Source organism: Polyodon spathula, chromosome 6 (genome assembly GCF_017654505.1).
Source record: "Polyodon spathula isolate WHYD16114869_AA chromosome 6, ASM1765450v1, whole genome shotgun sequence".
Taxonomy (NCBI): domain Eukaryota; kingdom Metazoa; phylum Chordata; class Actinopteri; order Acipenseriformes; family Polyodontidae; genus Polyodon; species Polyodon spathula.
Genome location: NC_054539.1, coordinates 11,492,699 through 11,515,751, shown reverse-complemented (window position 1 = coordinate 11,515,751; position 23,053 = coordinate 11,492,699). Strand labels below are relative to the sequence as shown.

Genomic DNA, 23,053 nt, shown 5'->3' with positions numbered 1-23,053 from the left:
TTTTAAAGCCCCATTTATTTAACCGTTTTTCCAGATTATTCGTTGCCTCCTGCAATTCCCTCCTAACTATGTCAGTATGTTTATTTATTTTATTAATAACCCCATCCTCAGCAAACAAACCCATCGATATCTTCGTTTCTACTAAAATATGCCTTCATGCCAATAAAAACTGCCCCAACCACCTCATTCTCACTTAATGCCTCCTTGACTTCTGTAACAATCTTACCAACTGATCTGTCGTCGATCTATTCTTACGAAAGTCACTTTGATAATCACTCATTATTTTTTTTAGTTTCCAAAAAATACCACATTCTCTCACACACCATCCTTTCTATAATTTTACATAGATTAGCTGTTAATGCTATTGGTCGATAAGAACCCACTTCACCCGGTACCTTTCCTGCCTTACCTATAGGAATAACGATAGCATTCTTCCATTCTTTAGGCAACACCCCCAAATCCCACACCTTATTATAAAGTTTTAAGAATATTACGCCGCTCACTCACCAGAAGCTGAGATACCTGTATAGCTGAACCGTGACGTCATTATCTGCAAGACAGGTGATTAATGCCAGTTCATGAACCTACCGAAGAGCACGGTAAACACTGATCACGTGACTGCAGATCCGCTCTATGCAAATGGCTGCAGTCAAGGCGAGAGACGGAGGAAGGAGAGACTTTTACATTGCCAGCAAAGGGCATGCAAACGGATTTATATTAAAAATAACTAAGCAAAGAAATGCAACTGCACTGTAGGATGGAGGTAGGTGTGGATGATATTAATAAATAGCTGTACTTTTGAGGTTGTAAGAATCAGCTGTTCGGGGCCTTCGAGTTGATTTCGCTGGGTAGATAAGCAATGTTTGTTATTGGTTTGCAGTTCCAGTGTGGGATGCAGGCCTCTGTCGCTTCTTCAGTTTTCATTTGTTTTGTATTTTGCTAAAACCTTTACTCGTGCCAGTAATGTTTTGGGAATTTGTTGCACCACTTTAGTTGATGTTGATAGGTGCATGGCATCAGAATTTATTAGGCCTGCCACACGTTCCATGTTAATGCACTTACTTATTCACCCTCTACAGTTGCACATCCATCATTTACATCTAGCTTTTTTTAACCTCTACGGCGTTGTTATTGCAGTTTTTAAGGCCAACAATGATTATCACTAATGTGTTGAGCATTTAATTTAATGACATTTTTATGCGTTGCTGTGAATCAAATTCTTCAGTATGGGGCCTATATTTTTATCAGTTCATTGGTCATGGCAGTGCATTCTAATCTTTACTTATTTTTATTAACGAAACTGTTTTTAGTAGTAGTAACATCTATATTTTATGCAGTAGTCTCTATAAATGTCAACCTCGTATTAAAATGGAGAATATGTTTGTGTTTCCGGTTGAAAAAGTATGTCATTAGCTCGTAAATGTTTTTATTCTATGATTATAAATAATATGTATTTAAATTAATTTGGTCGATTGCGGTATTGTGTTAAGGTTGTTTTAAAGTTTAATATATATTTTTGCTGTTAAGGCGAGCTCACCGTAGCAGCATGTCATGTGGTGATTCCCTAAACCATAAACAAATGTGCCAATCGGACTAGAGTAAACACATTTCAATCTAGAACCCACATAACGCAAAGAAATAACGTTTTTACTAGAAAATGTGTGAATTTGGTTGGTATTGCATTACTGCTGACACTGGAACCTATTAAAAAAGCAACGCGTGACACCTCCTCTCTTGCAGCACACGTGGTTTACAAGACAAGTGCCCTTTAGTGTTATTCTGAGCTTCTAAAATGTTTTGCAATTAACTAGACCAAAATTGCAATATAGTTTATTTTTTATAAAATCAAACTTTAACAGAGAATCGCTATTCTGTTATAATTCGTCATGTTTACTGTTCATGTAATGTTTACAATATTGCTGACAATGCCCAAGGCTAGTAGTACACACGCAATGCTATACACTAGCCTCAAAATGAAATGAAAAGCAGCAATAATGTGATTTTCTTCATGTCTTGGGTTGATCTACTGTCTACTGTGCTAGGCTTTTTGGCAGACATTAGTTACCCAGTTATTTGTATGGTAGTTGTTGGTGGAATTCCCATACTCTGAATACAAGTGTGGAATGAATATGTGAGTAGTTGTGTGTTGTAACTCATACCACAATATTTTGGGGTACATGCTAACTATTTGCTTTGTGCATGATCTTAGTTAAATCCTTGTAATGCAGCCTACTGCTTCATTGCACTGTATTTTAACTGTATGAAAATGTCTGCAAACTTGACCATCTAAATACCTATATAATGTGTTTTTGTTTTCTTAGTATTTGGCCTCCCTGTTTACCTTGTTGATAAACAAAACTATGCAACATGAATGTCCTTGCTCAATTATCCCTCAGTTGAACACAACTGAACTCAAAATGCTACCTTTAGTATGGCGGAGCTAAAAAAAAACCAATGTAAAACAAGGTACTGCACAGTAAGGCTTCCCAACCTTGGTTCAATTGCAACAGACTTGTAGATTTGGTACGAAGCTGCCTACTAGCTAATGCGGTACTATCTCGGGATCAGATGCGGAACAAAGTTGGTGACTAGCAGATCCACAGTTTTAGTACAGAACTCGGAATTAAGCTCTTTATTGTAGTGTGCTACCAACAGGAGCAGGCATTATGGGTTCCAGCTAATTATATTTTAAATTATTTTTCATTGCAAAATCGAAATCTTTATTTTTAAGAAACCTGACATCTTTAATTATGTATTTTTAAAAATTTACTTTTAAAGGTTAATTAGCTAATAGTTAGCTCAATTAAGGGTTTAAGTAAGTAAGTAATTGAGAGCTCAGCTGGAATGAAAAAAGGGGTCCCCGAGGACCAGGATTGGGGAAACCCTGCTCTAGAGGGCAACAGTAGTTACTTTGGGTTCGTTGCAATTGAGAAATTAATACAGAAGCTGGGAACTATCTTGAGCTGCTTAGTTTGTTGCAGTTGGTGTTAACTTGCATACTAGTGTAGTATTGTCCTCCATACTAACCACAAGAGCATCCCCAGTTAGCACATGTCTTTCAGTTTGTTGCAATTGACCCCATGTGTCTGCTGTTTTCATGAGCTCTCAATTACTTAACTAGACTCTTAATTGAATTTAGCTTACTTGATTTAGACCTTTTTTTTTGTTTTCAGCTCTTAACAGTTGCAGATTTCAAGTTAGCTATAACATTTTATAAGTAACTTAAACAGCAACTTTTTAGAAGCTGAGAACAATTAAAAAGGTATAATTAAGCAAATTCTTAGTTCAGATAAGGGTCTACTTATGTAACTGAGAGCTCATTTGGAATGAAAACCAGAAGACACATGGGGTCCCCAGGACCAGGGTTGGGAAACCGTGCTGTACAGGATCCGAGTAGTAAACAGTTTAGAAGTCCTTAGGGTGCAGAACTTACCATTTTGTTTGCTGTTTATGACCATCATACTGCACAAGGTGCAGTTCAGTATCACTCACTCTTGTGGGTTTTTCTATTGATTCCTCCAGTGTTGGAAAGGCATAGTGGATGACAATTCCACCTGGAGATAGTGGAATTGCCTGTCACCTCTGGCAGTCAGACTATAGGCTTTTGAATGTAAACATAAATCTCTCTCTTCTACTTTTACCTGAAGAAGAGACCTTTGAGGTCTTAAGCGTGATTTTAATTATCGTTTAGTTAGTCATACAAAAGTTTTCACATGCCCTCTCTTTGTATGCCTGAAAGAATGTGGTACTGGCACCAAAAGTATCAACAGTATTCTAATCTGTGGCTCAGTGAGCTCTTTAACTCTCAGGCGCATGTGGTAGTGCAGTACTGTAGAATTATTTTTCTATTTAATATTTTTCTGATTGGATTTTATTATGGAACAACTTTTCCTTTGCATATTATATTGAATTTAGGCATTCGTGCTAGTTAGCTTTGCACTTATTATTATTTTTTGCTTAATGCATATTTTCTTTTTCTGCAGAACTGAAAGAAAAGCGACAGCATTCATGGATATAGTTGACACCTTTAACCGTTTAATTCCCAGTGACCAGTTGGATGACACCTTATTACTAGGGCCGAACTTGGAAAGTGAAGTCAGTGATGAATTTGGAACAGGTCACAACTTAGAAGACTCTCTTAAGAACATGTTGAGTGACAAGGATCCCATGCTTGGATCTGCTAGCAGCCAGTTTCACCTTTTAGATAATGATGATACCAACTTTCAAACCGCTGGCTCAACAGGTATCTAATTAAGAAGTTATCAGAATGTTTTTTTTTTTTTTACTCCAGGTTTAAAAGCTAATGGCACAGTATACAAGGGTATTTCGATGTCAAATCAACCAGCTGAAAAAAATTCCAGCGTGACTCAGAAATGCTTGTATTTGTCTGAGAAGTAGGCTACTTCCAACATAAGTGCAACTTCTTAATGACGTTATAATCAGGAGTCACAGTTGAGACAGTTCTATTTTTGGACAATTTTGCAATTAATTAGTGCTGGTGAAATGGCTTTAAGGTGCAAATTGACACTGTAACCATACTTTAACCCTGCATGTTAAATATCCATACCTATTGCCAATATGTATTTTATGGATCCCTGCAGGACTTACTATACTGAAAGGTATTCAAAAGAACCCCTACTAAAATGGTGTCTTTATGAGCCCAAATTTATTTAAACTGATAACTGATTTGCTGCCTTGCCGTTTCCAGGGCTGCAATATCACTGTTGTGAGGCACAGACTTGCTCTCTACAAATTGTGACCAAGTGTCAACTTAAACAGATGGGCTTAAAAACAGCCAATTATTGGAGAGTACTAAGTTAGTCTTTGAGGTGATACTGGTTGGAGTGACAAGGAATGACCCATACAACAAATTACTGAGCATTTGATTGTGCCACACATTTGGTGGTTGAATATTTATTTCTATCATAGCAGTTACAGTGGTTGTTACATACCATGAGTTGAGCCAGCTTTCCACAACTAACAGCTTAGATATGCCTAGGAATGGAATCTAAAATCTGTAAAATATCAAAATATTGCAGTGAACCAGTATTTGTCTACAAAAGCTTTAAAGAAAGTACAGTGTTCTTGTTGTGCCTGAATCACAGTAGATAGAAATATTTTAATTTTTTTGTGTGTGTTTGTGTGTGTGTGTGTGTATATCTATCTAGCTATAGCTAGCGTGTGTGTTTGACAGGAATGGCCTTGTTTCAGGTTTGTGCCCCTATAAAGATGCGACACAGAGGCTTAATTTGATATTTTAGTGCTTTGGGCGTACTTCTATTACACAAAAATAAAAAACAAAACAAACAAAAAACATAGCTGCACTTTGGAGTGCTAACCAAACACTTTTGCAGGTCCCTGACTAACATGCAAGATAGCTAAGCTGTTTACCTGACACAAACACTTTTACACAAACGCACATAAACCAAATGTACATTTAGCATTTAAACACAGTACCATTTCACAGTATACGACAGATAGTCGGGCTCATCACACAGCGACCGCCTTGAACAAACCGGCTTCTCTCCTTTTATACCTGGCAGCTGGCCTCAATTTAAACTGACGAGGCCAACTGCCAAAGCAATAAAACAAATAATACAATCAAACAATAATACAATTAAATTAAACAAAAACATTTTTCTCATCAGGGGAAGTTTTTCACTCTGTCCCTGCCACAAAACAACCATTTTACATTTTTACATAGTTTATTTCTCTCTCTCTCTCTCTCTCTCTCTCTCTCTCTCTCTCTCTCTCTCTCTCTCTCTCTCTCTCTCTCTATCTATATATATATATATATATATATATATATATATATATATATATATATATATATATATATATATATATATATATATATGCAGATATAAACAAAAATGATATAAACACTTGGGACATTCTACTGATAATTAGAAAGTGGTCTTTCTTGGTGTAGCAGTAACTTTTACTAGCATCGGCACTCTGACTTTTTGTAACAAAAACATTAAATCACAAGATCTGTAACGCCTGTGACGATGGTACAGCCATAACCATGATAGACATCAAGGCAACGTGTGTGTCTTAAATACCTAAATTGATCACTTCTATGGTAATGAAGCATTATATTTCATAAAGTATTTAATGCAAGGGGCATGCTGCTTTTAAGGTTTTGGTCCTGGTTATTGTTTTGTTTTGTTTTTTCTGGAAGAAACATTAATTTAAGCTCTTCAAAATGCATCTGCGTTATCTGTTACTAGTTTTCTTTCCTTTTTGGATTAAGTCCTAGAAAAAGTGTTTATCAAAATGTTTCAGAATAATCTTTAGAAATGTGACTACTGTAACGGTTTAGTTTATTCACGTTTTGCCCTCGGGGACATCTCAGTAGTGCAGCACTAATGCAAAGAGACTCAAGTTTACCTTAATTTTATCACTGTCTTTTTAACTGTTTTAGGTTAATTATTTGCCGCCTTAAATTTTGTATTGAATTGTAAGTTCCTTAATGAAAGATGCTAAATAAATGTAAATAACTAAATACAGTAAGTGATTTCTTATTTGGAGGTGGGGTGGGGATACTGTTATGATTATTTGCGGAACCATGTGAACTGCGAAGTGTAGTACAACTTGCAGTATTTGTGGTTAAATTAATTGAACCACACAGTGTAACATTTTGGAGTCAACCCTTTTTGTAAACTAGTTTGAGAGAGAGAAGCTCAGATGTTAGCCCTGGTTTTGGATTACATGGTTTGGTTTCATGTTTATTTCAAACTTTGTTTTCCCAATTTCCTGACATTTTTGTAAATGCACTGTTGTGCAGTTAAAGGGGGTTATAAGTCTTTGTGTAATTGTAATGTATTTTCAGGGAAGTTAATAGTTTACAGCTTAAACGTTTTCCAAGGGTTAAACGTTTCAAATTTTTCCTCATCGTTTAACAATTGTCAAAAAATTTAATCCTGTTTAGATAAGTGTTCATGTTTATGCGTTTCATTGTTATATAGTCACTATTTATTATATCACTATATTATAGTGTTGTCAGGTAGTCTCTTATGCACATTATGCTGATGCCCATAAAAACAAAGAAACTGCACTCTAATGGAACTCTTGTCATGATGAATTTGCTGGCTAGTTACCAAGATTAACAATGTTTAGGACTTTTAAACAGAATCTAACATCCCTGCTGTCAATATACATTTAAGTGTAGTTGATTGCTCGTACGGTTTACTTAAGGTTTAATTTTACTTCGGGTTTACCACGTCCCATAATTCCATCACCGGAATGATTACATATGCTTATCGTCCCTCTATCTGTCTGTAGTTGTAGGACTTCAAGACATCACGAATGAGGGAGAATTAAAGGAAAGTGGCCATAATATCATTGAGGAAGAAGACTTGATGCTTACCGGCAAGAGCCAGAGAGGCATATCTGTAAATACTGCTTTGCAGTCACCTAGAAAGTCACCACGCTTAATGGCTCAAGGTCAGCAAGACGGTGTACTGATATTTTAGAGACCACAGATTAATAGGACTAGAAAGTCTGTTCTGTTCCTCTCAAGAAATCTTTAAATGGTGTAAATGGTCTTAAAATGGCGAAAGCAAGAAAGCTGTTGAATAGATAAGGTTAGAAGATGGAGCATGCCAACATTGAACATAAAATCCAGATCAGTTGTTTGTCTAAAGCAAAAGTTTGTGTAAGCCATGGTTTGGTTTACTGTGAAAGTTACCTTGAATAAATCTAACACGTAGTGGAGTTTAAGTAGTTTTCTGGTTAGACTCAAATGTTTGAAAATGACAGTTTCAGTTGGTCTAAACTTGACAAATTGCTAGCTAATTTAAACAATCATAAGTGGTTACTTGTTTTGTACTAAAATTAAGTTGTATAGTTAATGTAAACTTCTAAAATGACTATGAATAACTGTTGATAAAACAAGAACTTAAAAGGTAGCTAAAAGACCTTTTTATTTTTTAAATTTTTTTTCAGAACCTGCAAGACATTTACGACAGAGTACCTTAGCAAGGCGTTGCAGTCCTTCAAATGCTTTAAAGAAATCCCCAGCAAAAGGTGACCCAGGGAGAAGGGGGGAACAAAAACAGCATGAAAACTTAACTGGACAGGATGAATCAGAAAGCTGTTCACAAGAGTCAGTCCTGCATAGTGTTCAGCGAGAGAGGCAGATTATACCTACTGGTGTTTCTACAGTGAACCCTGCAGCAGTAGCTCCCAAGGAAGAAGAAACTGTTGAGGATTTTAACAGCCAGTTAAAGGTGAAAGAGCAGTCCAGTGGGTCTCCTACGACAGACATAAACATGGCACAGACTCAGAAAAAAGAGGACAGCTCTATCTGTCAAATACATGACACAGATAAGAAAATCAGTGGAGAACAAGACAAGAAATTGTTTGAAACTAGCAACAGTGAAAATGCACCAAATACTGGACTACATATTGAGGGAAACATGGCTGAAGTAAAAGGAAAGGCAAGCGATGAGATGCAAATTAATGTCCTGGGTTCCTCTGAGTTAGGGCTGTGTGTAAACCCTAATGACGTTCAGGAAGGCCCCAGTATGTTACTGGGCAATCGTATGGTAGAAGATCAGACCAAAATAAACATTCCAGATAAATCTGCAATTGAACCAGAAAATGTCCGGGGCCAAATAGATGCTCAGACATTGGGACACAGCAGTGTTGAAAGAATTTGTCCTGATCAAAGTCAGGATGTTAAAGAAACCCAGCAGCATATAGACACCAACGCAGAAGAAAGGCTTCATCCATCTAAAGGTCAAAAGAATGAAGAGTCTCAGAGCAAACTGGACGAAAAATATTCAGTAAAGAAACCATTAAAATCTAAAGAGTTGCAATCGGCATTAAAACAGCATCCTAAGCTTTTACCAAAGTTGCAGACAGAGTTACTTATGGAACATACATTTGCACAGCAGAGAAAGGTGAGGACAGATATTCAAAACGATCAGGGGCCCAAACGCAAACAGCCCTTGACAGCTGTTAAACGTAAAGGAGATGACCTCAAAATGCACCAGCTACAGTGTGCAGCAAAACTTCAGAAAACTGAAGGAAGCAGCCAGGATGTGAAGTCAAAAATTGGGGAAAAAACACATCCGAAGCAAGCACAGGTGCTGCAGCCTAGCATGAGTTTAAAGTCTCCAATGTCTGGTAGACCAGCAAATGCAAAGTTAGCTATTGGTGTAGTTCAAGATAGATCTAAGTACCAACAGCAGACTAGACCGTTGTCTCATATGAGCCAAAAACATAATTTAGCACTAAGTAAATCCAGTTTTATTCAAAAGGATGAGCTAGAAGAGGATGATGGAGAAAAACATACATTGAAAAAGAATGAGAAGGGATTGTACAGACAGAGGATAAGCAGCAGGGGCCTCTCTCTAAATGAGCCTCCCTTGTTCATCCCAGACAATGCACCAGCTGTGAAAAAGGATGCTCCTGAAGATGGAGCTTCTATTGATAATGAAGTTGTGTGGGATCCCAGCAAGAACTGTGGCTTCTGTAAAAAACCCCACAGCAACAGGTAAAGTTTTAAATTATATTTTCCTATATACAATACATTCTGTGCATCATGTAAACCTAATTCTTAACTGGTTTGATTTATTTTCTGTTCAATGTAAACAATCGCAAATAGCTGTGAAGGTTTCTGTTTTACAGACTGTACACTTCACTGTCCTCACATTTAGTACACAACTGTGTTCTATGTTTTTTTTTTTCATTACTAATCCAGTAAAAATGAACTTCTGACCATATCAATGATACAGACTACACACACTTTTACTTACCCTTTTTACTTTGTTTACAAACTCTTCAATAAGAGATACAGTTCCTCTTACATTATGCCTCCAGGGCTGCTCCTTTTTTTTTTTTTTTTTAAACAAAAATTTCTAGTTCTATCAGAATTGTGTTTCGCACTTACATTTTTACATGTACAGTGGATGTAGGCCCTTTATTAATAATACTACGATTTACAAACGCTGCAGTATTTTATTACATGATTTATGGCATTTTAGAACAGTACATTTATCTGTGACAGTTACCGAGAGCCTAATAGGTGGAATTTGGAAGGTCAAGGGAGTACTGTACCAGCGAATCAGGAGTGTGTATTGGTTGTTACGGGGCGGGACAATACTGGTGTGGCAGTTAAACCCAAGAGTGTGACGTAGGTGGTTTTTCTGCAACAAAAATTACCTCCAGAATATTTTCTTGATTTCTGCAAGAACTAACATAAATCCTACTTGTTTATTTATTTATTTTTTATCACTGTAACTTGATGTTTGTAATTTATCTGCAAGAGAAACTGAAACTAAATCTTATCATAGATAGTAAGCACATTGTTTTTATTTGTGCGGGAATTACAATTGAACTAAAAACAAAACAACAAAACCACCAAGAACTTCAGAAGGACTGCTGTTCTGTAAGTAGTTTATCTTGCATTTTCTTTCAGAACTGTACTACAATTAAATAACATGTGCTTAATATTTGTGTGTACATTGGTTTGTAATTTCCATGCTAGAATGAGGCTCCCGTCTCTTAGGGGGCGTTACATGTACATAGTCAGTGTTGCGCATTTATTTGTTTACCGTGTGTGCTTTTTTTTAGTAGGGTGAGAAAAAATACCTTAATGTTTCATTGATAGCGGCGTTTATTCGAGGGCGGCCTCTTATAAAGCTGATACATGACTCCGGCGTCAATACGAGGGTGTAGCCAAATTGAAGTAATATAGTGTGTGTGTGTGTGTGTGTGTGTGTGTATGTATATGTGTATATATATATATATATATATATATAATATATATATATATATATATATATATATATATATATTCTATTCAAGAAACCGTTTGACAACCGACAGTGAATACTATAGATCACACATTAAATGTCACTCGCATGTAAAAACTGGATTTTTTGATTATGTGTAATGCATATTACATAAACATGTGTATTCAAATCTATTACCAAATCGTTATACGTAGCAACTGTATATGGTACCGCTGCCTTGTATGGAGCCGGGTGAAGTATTCAAAGCACTTCAGTAAAATATGTACTGTTTACCTACTATACGAGACCGTGTAAGAGATGTGCTATGGTAGAATGTGTTCGAAAAAGATACGCTAACATAAATAGTTTTAACTTCGGAAACTCGACGGCAAAGCGTTGTATAGTGTAAGCTGTATTGAAAGAAGTGTCTCTATGGAGAGTTTTTAATATTTTCAGTTTTAGTAAAATATGACTAACCTGCTGGGAACGGTGACTGTAAAATAAAACTTTATTTCGCTTAAGTCTGCTGCAGTTGGTGCTGCAAGAGTGCAAGGTTACTGTATATATTAGCAGCCTCAATTTACGTCTAAATAAACGTTTATTTTTATTTAAATTATAAAAACATGATTGCTGTTCTATATTGCATTTTAAAACTACATGTGAATGTTTTTTTTCCATTTGTATGGCTTGCAAAATAATGGGTTTCAATAAAATATAAACAAGTAGCTGTGGTCACGTCACCAGTAAATTATGCAAATTACACTATCGAAGGTTCGAATCTTCCCTCGGTAATGTGTTCTGAACTTTCGAAGGTCAAAATATACTCAACGTTGCAGCCCAGGATTTATACAACACACTGGGAATTAAGGCTTAGGCTATTTGACTATGAACTGAATGAACAAACAAAACAACACTGATACTGTATAGAGAGCAAGTAGCTGAAACTGAGTCTGAACTATTAACAGTACATAAATAAATAGTAGTTTAAAAATATAAATGTTTGATTTGCATCAAATAAAAATTGAACTCTATCGTGACCTTAGCAAAGAGTCCAGTATCATTTTGTGTCAAAGGTATCTTGTCTTTTATAATAAATACAAAGCAACATTTATAACAATTTGTGAATTTAATGAAGACAATAGACTTTGAAAATACTATTAAATTTTTCCAACCTTTTATGTAGACCCGGCATTAAAAACCTGCTGTTGGATACCAATGTGGAGTTAAAAAGATTGCCGCATCAAGCCAGTACAGAGCAATTGAAAATTAAAGAATAAACTTTGGTGATTGTTGTAAAATACTGGATTACGGTATTAATGAAAAGTACAGATGTTTTTAGCACAAACTGCGGTACGGATGGATCCTATTCTGACATTCACGCGAACGGGGAGTAGTTAACTAAAATGTTATTTTGGATATAAATAACTTATATTTTAATAAGCGCAGCAATACACATTTACACATGTTAATTGAAGGTTCATGTCACCAAATACCTTTTTTTTCCCATGATGTGCACGTGGTTTTTTGTGTGTAACGTACCAAGTATTTAATAAATAAATAAAATTGCCTCAAAATAACTTTTCATAACAAAGGTTGCAGCGCCTATTGGTACCACGCATTGGAGTCTGACCCAGATTTATTTAAAAACTCTGCTTCAAAGGTCTTGCATGTCTTCTGCAGTCAGCTGGGGCTGAGCTGATATCCTAGCATGCCTTTCTTCTTAAAGGAGACAGCCTCTATACATGACATAACTCCCCCAATATCTCATAACAAAAGGAATATGCTTTTTTTGCTACAGTCATACCCAAAAATCTTTTTTTTTTTTTTAAATAAATAAAAGTAGTTGGTGCAAATATTGTTTGATGGTGGCCAGCTATTTTGAAAGCCCTGCTGATGCAGCCAGCTTACCTAGAGGACATTCCACATATATATATATAAAAATAAAATATATTATATCAGTTAATGTCTTCAAATTTGTATTTCTTATTATGGTAAAGTACTCTGGAAAGGCACTGAAGTTTGTTTTCCTGCTCTTGTAGGTTTATGGTGGGTTGTGGACGTTGTGATGATTGGTTCCATGGTGACTGTGTTGGGCTTGGCCTTGCTCAGGCACAGCAAATGGAGCAGGAAGACCAAGAATATGTATGTTTAAAGTGCTGTGCAGAGGAAGATAAAGGAGATAAATCCAGTGCACAGAACCCTTGTGCAAAACAACAACCCAGTTCCTTAGAGTGCCACTCCAAACCAGAGCACCAGGAGAGCAGATCTGCAGTTAAGCATGAGAAACTTGGGCAACCAGCATCCTACCCTACAGGTGTCTGTAACCTTAACCTTGGGATGAATGAAAAAACAAAGCAGTCAGACGATATTAGGAAGTACAGAGTCAAAATATTCAGAAAGGTAAGTGCAATGCATGAAGCTTGCTTGAGTAAGCTATACTTCCAGCATAGGTTGCAGTAGTTCCTTGCAAGAGTAATTATATTTAATACAGGATTTGTTCCTTTGATTTGAAGCGCTTAATTTCCCTGAATGTCAAGGTAAACTGCTGTTTGCCTCCGTTACCTAATGAAAAATGTTTTGAAATGTTTCAACCTTTTTATATCCAGATGTTTGACAAAAATGTAAAAGGATAATAACCAAGAGAACATAAACAGAACATCAAGGCCACTGCAGTATGCATAGACTTAGTGTACCGTGTTATTAGGGAGCAGCAACCTTTGTTTATTAAGATACACACTGGCACACAGGAGGGATCAGAATATGAATCCCCTGAGATTGTTTTGGAATATGGTGTTGCATTATAAAAGAGGAAAAGAGCTGATGACTTCTCATAATAATAACTGTGTGCTTTCTACTTTAGCTTTATTCTGGTACTGGATCTTAAGCTAACCTTTGTTCTCAAAAGAATTATCAAGGGTTTGTAATGGCTCAAAATAATACTACAAATCCACGTGTGGGTGCTTGGGACACTGTGTGGAACCTGAATCTGATTCTGAACATGACATTCTTGGGTTTCTGTAGGTCACTGGGGAATTAAAACACTACATTTTTAATTTAAAGATTCACATTTATCTGTTTTTACTGTCCCCCTACTTAATTAACTTCAACTGAGTAGATCTGAGTAGAGTAGATCAATCTGTGAAATTGAGCAAAATAGGTTAATTAGGTGCTTGTTAACAACAGCAATAAATTGTGTGCTCACAGGGAATGCTTAGTCTTCAAAACTGTGTCAGTCCAGTAATGGCTGATTACCTGAACCATAATTGCAAATGAACTCCCAGGGTCATATATAGATTTTTTTTTTTTTTGGGGGGGGGTTTGTTGACAGTGCATGAAGTCCAGATTTTCACTCTGGATTTTCTCTCTCTTTTAAAGGAATCAACAGAGGGAGTTTCCTCTGAATCCAGGGAAATGGAGAACAGAAAGGTGCAATCAGTGGGGATGAGACACCCTTCAGGGGACTGGATGGAGCATGGGAACAGGGAACCAAAACCAGGTAAGTAAGGAAACCAAGTGACTAAGAAAAGTTAGGTGCAGTAAAACAATTTAATATTTTTTATTTGCGTATTTTACTGTGCGTACTTTTCATAACAGTATTTATTTTCAATTTAGGAGTCAGTGAGAGGCAAGATGTCAAGAAAAAGAAAATAGAAAAGTCTCCTTTCTCCACACTCTCTTCCTCAAAAAAACCTTCAGTTGAGCAAATAAGGCAGAATGTCCGTGAATCTCTGAAGGACATTCTCAGTAAAAGGTAAAGTTCTGGGCCAAACAGTTACTTCTGGGGATCTAGTCTGACATGATTTTGATGTGTATTTATTTATTTATTAATGCCATAAGGCAATACCACATTTTAGATACAATACCCAGGAGTTCCCTTCTTTTTTTAAATTATTTGGCTATTCTGTCTTTTAAAACACTCAATCATCAAATATTGTACACTTACTGTAATGAAACAATTGCGGGTGCTTTTTTACACTGAAAAAAACTCAATTTTTAGCTTGATTTACAAACTTAGCTGTCTGGGATAGTATTAACATCTGCTGTATCTATAATTTACGATTATGACTTAGGTTTGTGTTTGAAACACTCTTCCACTATTATTTTTTTTAATTAACCCTTAGCGGTCCGTTTATTCAGCACCTGTCAGGCGCTGTTTATTTTACATGTGCTGTTTTAAATATTTTTTTCACAGTAAAACAGGTTTACAAGACACTGCATATCAAAAGGACACTCAGTACTGCATCTCCAGCCCCGCCCCCAACCGTTAGCTGCATTTATCACATACATCTTCATAGTCGTGCATACCGATAAAATAATCTCCTGACCACTTGTTTTTATAACTAAACTCCACAATAATGCGATGCAAGTCATTTATTTTATTACTATAACATCTCAAAAAGCTCTGCAAATGTCTGATATTCTTTGAGCGCTGGATGCGGAAGCAGCTATCTTTATTTATGTCCGTGTTATCTCTGTTGTGCAGAGGCTATGTGTATTGCTCAGATACGCGTTTTTTTTTTTTTTTTTTGTTTGTTTTTGGCTTCTCTCGGCTCCTATCGGTCTTACTCTGCCATTGAAATGTTTTTTCCAAAGAAAAAATGACTAGAGACCTATGATTGATGTCTTTTTGATGATGCCGGATTGGAAAGGGAAAATTGTAGTGTTGGACCTGGTCCGACATAGGACCGCATAAGGTTAAAAGTTGCAGCAAGCTAAGTTTGTTTTATTGACTTACCCAGAAAACCTCTTCTTCCAGACTCTCTGAATCTAATTTGAAGATTTCTACAGACAGAGCTGCAAAGGTTGCCTTGAAAACTGAGAGAGAACTGTTTTCTTTCTTTCGGGACACTGACACCAAATACAAGAGCAAATACCGAAGCTTAATGTTCAACCTTAAGGATGCTAAAAATAAAGTAAGTACAATGCAGACCAATAGGCAAAATATTTTTGTTCTTGGGTTTAAAATCATTTCAGTGCTGCAGTAGCTTTTGACCAACGGTGCCTATATAAAGCATTTTGTCTGGCAAAATGTAGATAAAGTGCTAAGGGGTACATCAATGGTAAAATAAATATAATTTGCTTAAGTTTTTTTTTAAATATTTTTTTTTATAATAAAACACAATTTAGTTCATTTTAATAGTATGTTTATGTGTTTGTTTTCTTTTTTTATGGAGCAATGATTTTTGTTTAAATCTCCAGATACCCGAGAACATAAGACTGCTTGAAAAATTTAAGAAAATGCAGGAAATACATTTGCTTTATTCGGGTCATCCAAAATCGTCTAATACAAGAAGCATACATGTTGTATGTTAATTCAGAGTGCATTTTCACACAGTATGTTAATGTGCAATTCCTCTCTTTTTTTCTAGGTCTTATTCAAGCGTGTTCTTAAAGGTGAGATTGGTCCAGATCACTTGATTCGTATGAGTCCTGAAGAACTTGCATCAAAGGAACTGGCTGCTTGGAGGAAGAGAGAGAATCAACATGTAAGAATAAAATGTCATAAATATTTTGCCATTGTAACTAACTATTCATTACACAGGACTGTTTCCAGAAAGTGATGGTAAATTTACACATTTTTGTATCCCTTTTTCTGTTTTCATTCACGTGGTGATTTAGGTGGTTATTTTTCTCTTTTTAAAAACGTCTTCTGCACTCTAACTTTTTTAACCTTATTCTCTGTTTTATCAATCTAGGTAAAATTACTTGGACACTGAGTTTTATACTGTCCAATGATTATTACAATGTATTACATTTTTGTGCTTATTTTACTGTACATTATTTAGTTTTGTTTCAAAGTATTTGGTCTGATAAAAACCATCAAACCTATATAGTATATGTACAACCATACTGCTGTAGCAGTAACATCTGTACAGGACAGCATCAGGATGCATGGTCACATGCACCAATTCAAACAAATGTTTTGTTTGCAGACCTTTAATATGGAGTGACATGGATCCGCAGGGAAGATTCCGTTTTCTATTCTAACAAATGAAAACGTGTACAGTCAATAGTAGAATATGTAATCAATAAACATTAAGCAGCGGTGCTGGATGATTTAACATTGCATGCTAGAAATAGGTATTTCCGCTTGAATCAAGTGCTTGGACATTGCTGGTATTATACATTACTTTAAACGACAGATTCTTTTTAACAATTATTTTATTCTTTTTCTCAGACAATTGAAATGATTGAAAAGGAACAACGAGATGTTGAAAGGCGGCCAATCACAAAAATTACTCACAAAGGAGAAATAGAAATAGAGAATCAAGAGCAAGTGAAAGAGCCTGAAGTTATGGAGATAGAGGTAAGATGCATATTTTGAATTTCATGTTTTGCATAATGTAACAAACTACTTGCAATGCAGAGACACACCATACTGTATACCAAGATTTAAAATAAATAAATACTCTTTGTATTTAGCAGGAACCAGTGCCTAAACCAGTAGAAGAACCAGAGGAAGTTACAGAAGAGGCAGATTCTGAAAGCACCAAAGATACAACAAGCCAGCATAAGAAACACCTGTTTGACCTTAACTGCAAAATCTGCACAGGTAAAATGACTAATTGTTTATATGATAACATACATTATTCTGTATGTAGCTAGAAGTAGTCTATTTTAAATCTACCTCTAGAATTTTCATTTTGTTTATGGATACATAAACATGCAGTCTTGATTTCTGTTTTTTTCTCAGTTTATATATATATATAGATATATATATAATATATATATATATATATATATATATATATATATATATATATATATATATATAGCTATATATATATATTTAAATATAAGATCTAGAGTGCAAGTTTCTGGAGAAAAAAATAGATTTAGGTTAAGTCATGTTCTCTACCGAGATGGCTCCTGTGTAAATAAAGTTGACGTAGGAAACTATCGACTGTGAAGTGAAGGTTGCAACTTCTGTGATACGAAGGCAATCAAATGTTGAAGGGGAAATACTGGTTAATACTGCTTCTACCTACTCTGAAGATCTGCCTTTCAGTGCCCAAGATGAGAAAAACACTGTTTCCCCCAGTGCCTCATTCTGTGATGAAGGGAGGTAAGATATTGCAGTGGTTCTATTTTTATTTATTCATTTATTTCATCATTTAATACATACATGTGTATTTGTAATATTATGATACACCCGTAATTATGTACAACTGTTCAGTTTATAGGGTATTCAATTGTAACTTTGTAAGTTTAAGGTCAATAACAGATTAACCGCATTATCTTGTTTGGTGCCCATTTATACGTAAGCATTTTTCTGCCTGTGGATTAAAGAAAGTTTTGAAGATCTCAAATCAACATACAATTATTTTTTTTTTTTAATGTATTTTCCAGGTTTAATGCATCTGGGAATGCAAAAGATGAAGCTGCATTCCTTGCTCGTTTAGAGTCTCTTTGGAAAGGATTCATCAACATGCCTTCTGTGGCAAAGTTTGTAATTAAAGCCTACCCGGTGTCTGGCATATTAGACCATCTTACTGAGGTAATTTTATTGTTATCCTTAACCTTTTGACTAAAACCAGTTGTTCCTGGTGATCTATTTTACAATTTTTAACATGTTTTATTTTAAACATTTTATAAACACACATCAAATATTATAAAGTGGTTTGGAAATGCCCTACATCCTCACTGGCTGCTAACATTCAAATGCCATATGGTTACAAGAATATAACGAATCTTTTGGCAAACTAATGTTTGCGCATCAGTTTGCCAAAAGATGCACAAACAAATGGTGTTAAATTAATAGACCAACAGTACAGCTGCATCTTGTATTGCTATATTTTGTAAATCTATTTAGGAATTTATTTACAATCCACAAATGTAACTGATTTTGTATTGACTTAATAATGTTCAATTAGTTCTGTTGAAGGGGGGGAGAATGCTTTTAAAAAATATGATTTGCCAAAGATATTCAATTTTTTAAGGATAATTGTTTGGGTGCTTTAAAAAACAAAGAAGCTGCACAGAGAGCCATAGCTGTATGTATGGTACAGCTGTTTTTTTTTACTATATTTTTGTAGTTTTGAATTTAATTTGTTTTCCACATGTTTCTTCTTTTATGTTAATATAATAAAGGTCAAGGATGAGAAATTTGGTAGAATTGTGGTGTGTGAAGTGTACTGTACCCGGGGTTTATGTTCATTTGCTTCAAATCGTCAGAAATTCGGGCATAAACTCTAATTTCTGCTGCACGATTCCAGATCTTCCTGAACACTTCTATCTGCCCACAGAGAAACTTCAGCCTGCACTTCCTCAGCGTCCCAAGGCTGTACTTTTCTCTCTTCACACTCGCTGCCTGGCACGTTGCTGTTTGTTTGTCTTTTTGGAGCGTACTGACTGATGTAACGTAATGACGAAAATCCTTAATCCCGCATCTGGCCCGGCTTGGCTCTGGGCCAGATTCAGATGTCTTATGAGGCTGGAGTTTCAGGGTTTGGTTCTCGCTTGGCTTGACAAATAGCCAATGGAGAACCACCTGTACCCATATCGTACTGTGCCCTCACGGGTTGCAAGTGCCAGTGGAGAAGGGGTATTAAAGATCTGGGTCAAAGATTACACTCAAATTTCTCATTTCAGTGTTCTGTGTAAAAGGGAAGCTGTCTTCTGTAGAAGCACATAGATTTGTTTATAACTGTTATGTTTCAGCCTTTAATTATAACTTAATATTCAAAAGACTACACTATGTTTCTCGCAGGATCTACCAGATAGCATTCAGGTTGGAGGTAGGATATCCCCTCAGATGGTGTGGGATTATGTGGAAAAGATACGTGCCTCTGGGACAAAAGTAAGTACAATTTCCTGGCTGGCTGATACCTTGCTTTGGTCTGTATAATCTGTTTGACATTTTGAAACTGAAACAGCCAGGCATATGCATATGCTGAGTGAAATGGTCTGAATAGTTAGCTATCCTCAATGAAGGGAGTGATCGTAATTGTGAGCTGATATTATATGGCGATTTGACAGAGATGTTTGAAAGCTTTTGACGATCTGCCACATCATAATAAGAGTGGGGAAAACAAAAAATTGAACACAGGCTTTTTAAGTGTTTAAATACACAATGGCAAAATAAATTCCTACTTCATGCCCTCGATTTCCTCACATCCATTATTATGAAAGTATTAACGTATAATCAAAGAAGGACAAATATACCAGTAATTAAACATGTTAAATTCAAAGAGATTCATAGAAACTTGATGACTATATTTATTGAAATATTTTAATGAATGTTATTTCTCCTAGGAGGTGTGCTTAATTCGCTTTTGCCCTGTGACAGAAGAGGATCAGATCTCTTACACTTTGTTATATGCGTACTTCAGTAGCCGAAAGCGTTACGGTGTTGTAGCCAACAACATGAAGCAGGTGAAGGACATGTATCTCATACCCCTGGCATCCTCAGAAAAAGTTCCTCACCATCTTGTGCCCTTTGATGGCCCAGGTTAGTTAAAATAAGAAATATATTTATCTTCAGTATTATAGGTGGGTGGGTGTGGGGGAGGTGGTGCATATTCCCAAAGACAAAGATATTTGGAGCCATGTACATACATAGAGGGATAGATGCATACATTTTTCATGCTTAGACTTTTACCCATTTGTAATTAAATATTGTAAGGGTGCTCTTTAGCAAAAAAAATACTATGGAAGTGCCTGTCTGTATGTATGGCAACATTTTATTACACTGATGCCTCCAATTTTGTACTTGTATGTTGCTGACATTTTATTTGTATTAAAGAAAAATAGCCTGTCCTAATTTGGCTTTTGAACAAACATCCTATCTGTGTGTGTGTGTGTTGACGGAATTTGTGGCTCTTCACAGGATTAGAAGCCAGACGCCCAAACCTCCTTCTGGGATTAATCATTCGGCAGAGGGTTAAGAGAGACTTTGTTGTAGTCCTGCCTGTAGAAGCTGCTGAAATGGCATCCAACAGATCTTTACCTGAGAAAAGTAAAACTGATTTACCAAATGAAGCAGCAGCCGATGAGGAAAAAGATTTAAACTCGCTTGCACCAATACTGCTGAAGCATCACAACAAGCCTCAGCAGTCTAGTGAAGATGAAGAGGAAGAAAGTAAAGAACCCACTTCAGCTGTGGAAAATGTCTTGCAGGAGCCAACAAAACCTTTAAGGTTTCTTCCTGGAGTGTTGGTTGGTTGGGAGAACCAAACATCCCCCCTTGATCTAGCCAGCAAGCCGTTATCTGTGGATGATATTCTTCGAAGCTTATTGGGCACAACAGGCAAAGTAACTGCAGAAAGAAACACCTTAGATACTGGAACTGTCTCAGATTCCCCTTCCAATAAAAGCCCACCCTTGAATACTCCCAGGTCAGATCGTTTTATTGTAAAAAGGAGAGAAATTAAAGTTAAATCTGAGCACAATCTGCAAGACTCTACCAGTCCAACTGACGGATCCAAACAAAGAGATTATGTAGATCTAGAAAACTCAAGGGCGACAAGTTCTGTTTCCCTGAAAGATAAACCACCAGACGTTTCCACTGAGGCCTTCTTGGCAAATATATCGCCAGTTAAAACAGAGGAAGAAAACAAAAGTATTCCACAGCATACTGAACAGCAGATGAATGATCAACAAAAAGCTGAAAAAGAAAGCAAAGACAGCTTGTATCTGGAGCATGCTAGTAATGGAAGTGTATGTCCTGTAACTGTGTCTTGTACATTTGGTGAAGACAACACATCTCCTGGTACTTCAAAATCATTGTTTCTGATCCCCAAAAGGGACCCCCGTCAAGCTGCTGGAAGAAACTTACCATCCAGCGCCACAGATAGTTTTCATGATGGAGATGGAAATAGAAATGTCATTACAAAAGAAGACACTATTAAAATAGAAAATACACTTCTGGTGACAAAAGCTAATTTCGTTCCTAGAGATCAGTGTCAAGGATATAACTTGCCTACTGTTTTAAATACTGGGACAGAACAGCAAAGTTTTTCATATCAGCAAGGTACAAAGTATCTTCCTGTAAATGAAGAAATACAACACATTAACACTGTTCCATCATTCAGAAGGGGACCTGACTTTAGTTTGTCTTCACACGGTCAGGTTCCGGGTCCTGTTGCTGGTCACTTCCCGCAAGCAGAATTTCCAGCAAATAACATCCCACCAGCTCACCTCGGTGGTCCTGGGTTTCACTTTCAGAGAATGCCAAATTCAGATTTTTCGGCAAATACATTGTCTGATTTTCAACCCCAGCATCCACAAGTACCACCTCTGTTTGGTTTTCCAAGAGGTCCTCCTCCAGTGTTTCATCCATCAGAATCTGAAGTTCAGAATCATGGACTGCCTTGGCCTCCACCTGCCTCTTTTCCACCAAGCTTTCCACCGCACCACACAGGACTTGCACCTTCTGGTCCACACTTACCTTATGATTCAAGATATGGAGGTTCTTCAAAGCCCCACATGATTATGGAGGATAAAGGACCAGAAAGAAGCTACAGTGACCCCTGGAACAGACAACCTCAGCATTCTGAAAAGAGCGACCGGAGCGAACACCAAAGCAGGCAAAGGTATTACAGTGAATCCCATCATGAAAGAAAAGGAAGACATCATGAAAGGGATTACGAGCGAGATAGGGATAAATATGGGGAACGTTATTCAGAAAAAGATGGACACAGAGAAAGAAGTCGAAGCAGGGATGAGAAAAACAGAGAGAGGAGGAGAAGCCAGGAAGAGAGGCATAGAGGTAAAGACAGGGACAGACACGGTGCTGAACATTTGAGAGGGGAAAGACATCCTGAACGACCGAGAGATAGGCATCGGAGTGAGGAATACAGTAGTCGTTCTGACAAAGAAAGGGAGAAGACCAGGGAAAGAGAGAAAGACAAACGTAAAGACTCTGATTATGAAAAAGTAATCAAAGATACAAAATCAAAAGATGAAAAACATTTGTGATGGATATATATATATATATATATATATATATATATATATATATATATATATATATATATATATTATTTTTTTGTTCTTTTGCATTGTCAACAGTGCTTTTATTGTGTTAGCTGGTAGAAAACAGCATTTTATACATCAGTGATTCCCATCCCCCCCCCCCCCCCCCCCCGACCCCCTGCTTTCTCATGTGTCTTTAGAAGTAGACGCCATTCTGTTTGCAAAGCTTAGCATTTTGAAGTGTTGGAACTGTAAAACCAAAATAAAACATTTTTTATTGACAAATTGATTACATTGTAAGGGTAGCTAGGTACATTTTAATAAATGTTCATTTTTTTTTAAAGGTATTTGAAAGTACATTTAATTTCTGGCTGTATATTTCTAGTATGTGT

The 23,053-nt window shown here is 36.4% G+C and overlaps 1 protein-coding gene across 1 annotated transcript; it reads left to right on the top strand.

Moving 5' to 3' along the window:
- The first annotated feature begins 620 nt into the window (after nucleotides 1-620).
- On the top strand, nucleotides 621-22,824 carry LOC121316639 (PHD finger protein 3-like). The gene is made up of 16 exons (XM_041251679.1): nucleotides 621-763; nucleotides 3,984-4,243; nucleotides 7,288-7,449; nucleotides 7,951-9,505; nucleotides 12,785-13,145; nucleotides 14,121-14,241; nucleotides 14,358-14,496; nucleotides 15,502-15,658; nucleotides 16,115-16,231; nucleotides 16,924-17,052; nucleotides 17,172-17,339; nucleotides 17,639-17,811; nucleotides 18,096-18,243; nucleotides 19,456-19,545; nucleotides 20,001-20,196; nucleotides 20,575-22,824. The coding sequence occupies exons 2-16, from the start codon at nucleotides 4,009-4,011 to the stop codon at nucleotides 22,662-22,664; spliced, it is 5,841 nt and encodes a 1,946-aa protein (XP_041107613.1). The 5' UTR covers nucleotides 621-763; nucleotides 3,984-4,008; the 3' UTR covers nucleotides 22,665-22,824.
- The last annotated feature ends 229 nt before the right edge of the window (nucleotides 22,825-23,053 follow it).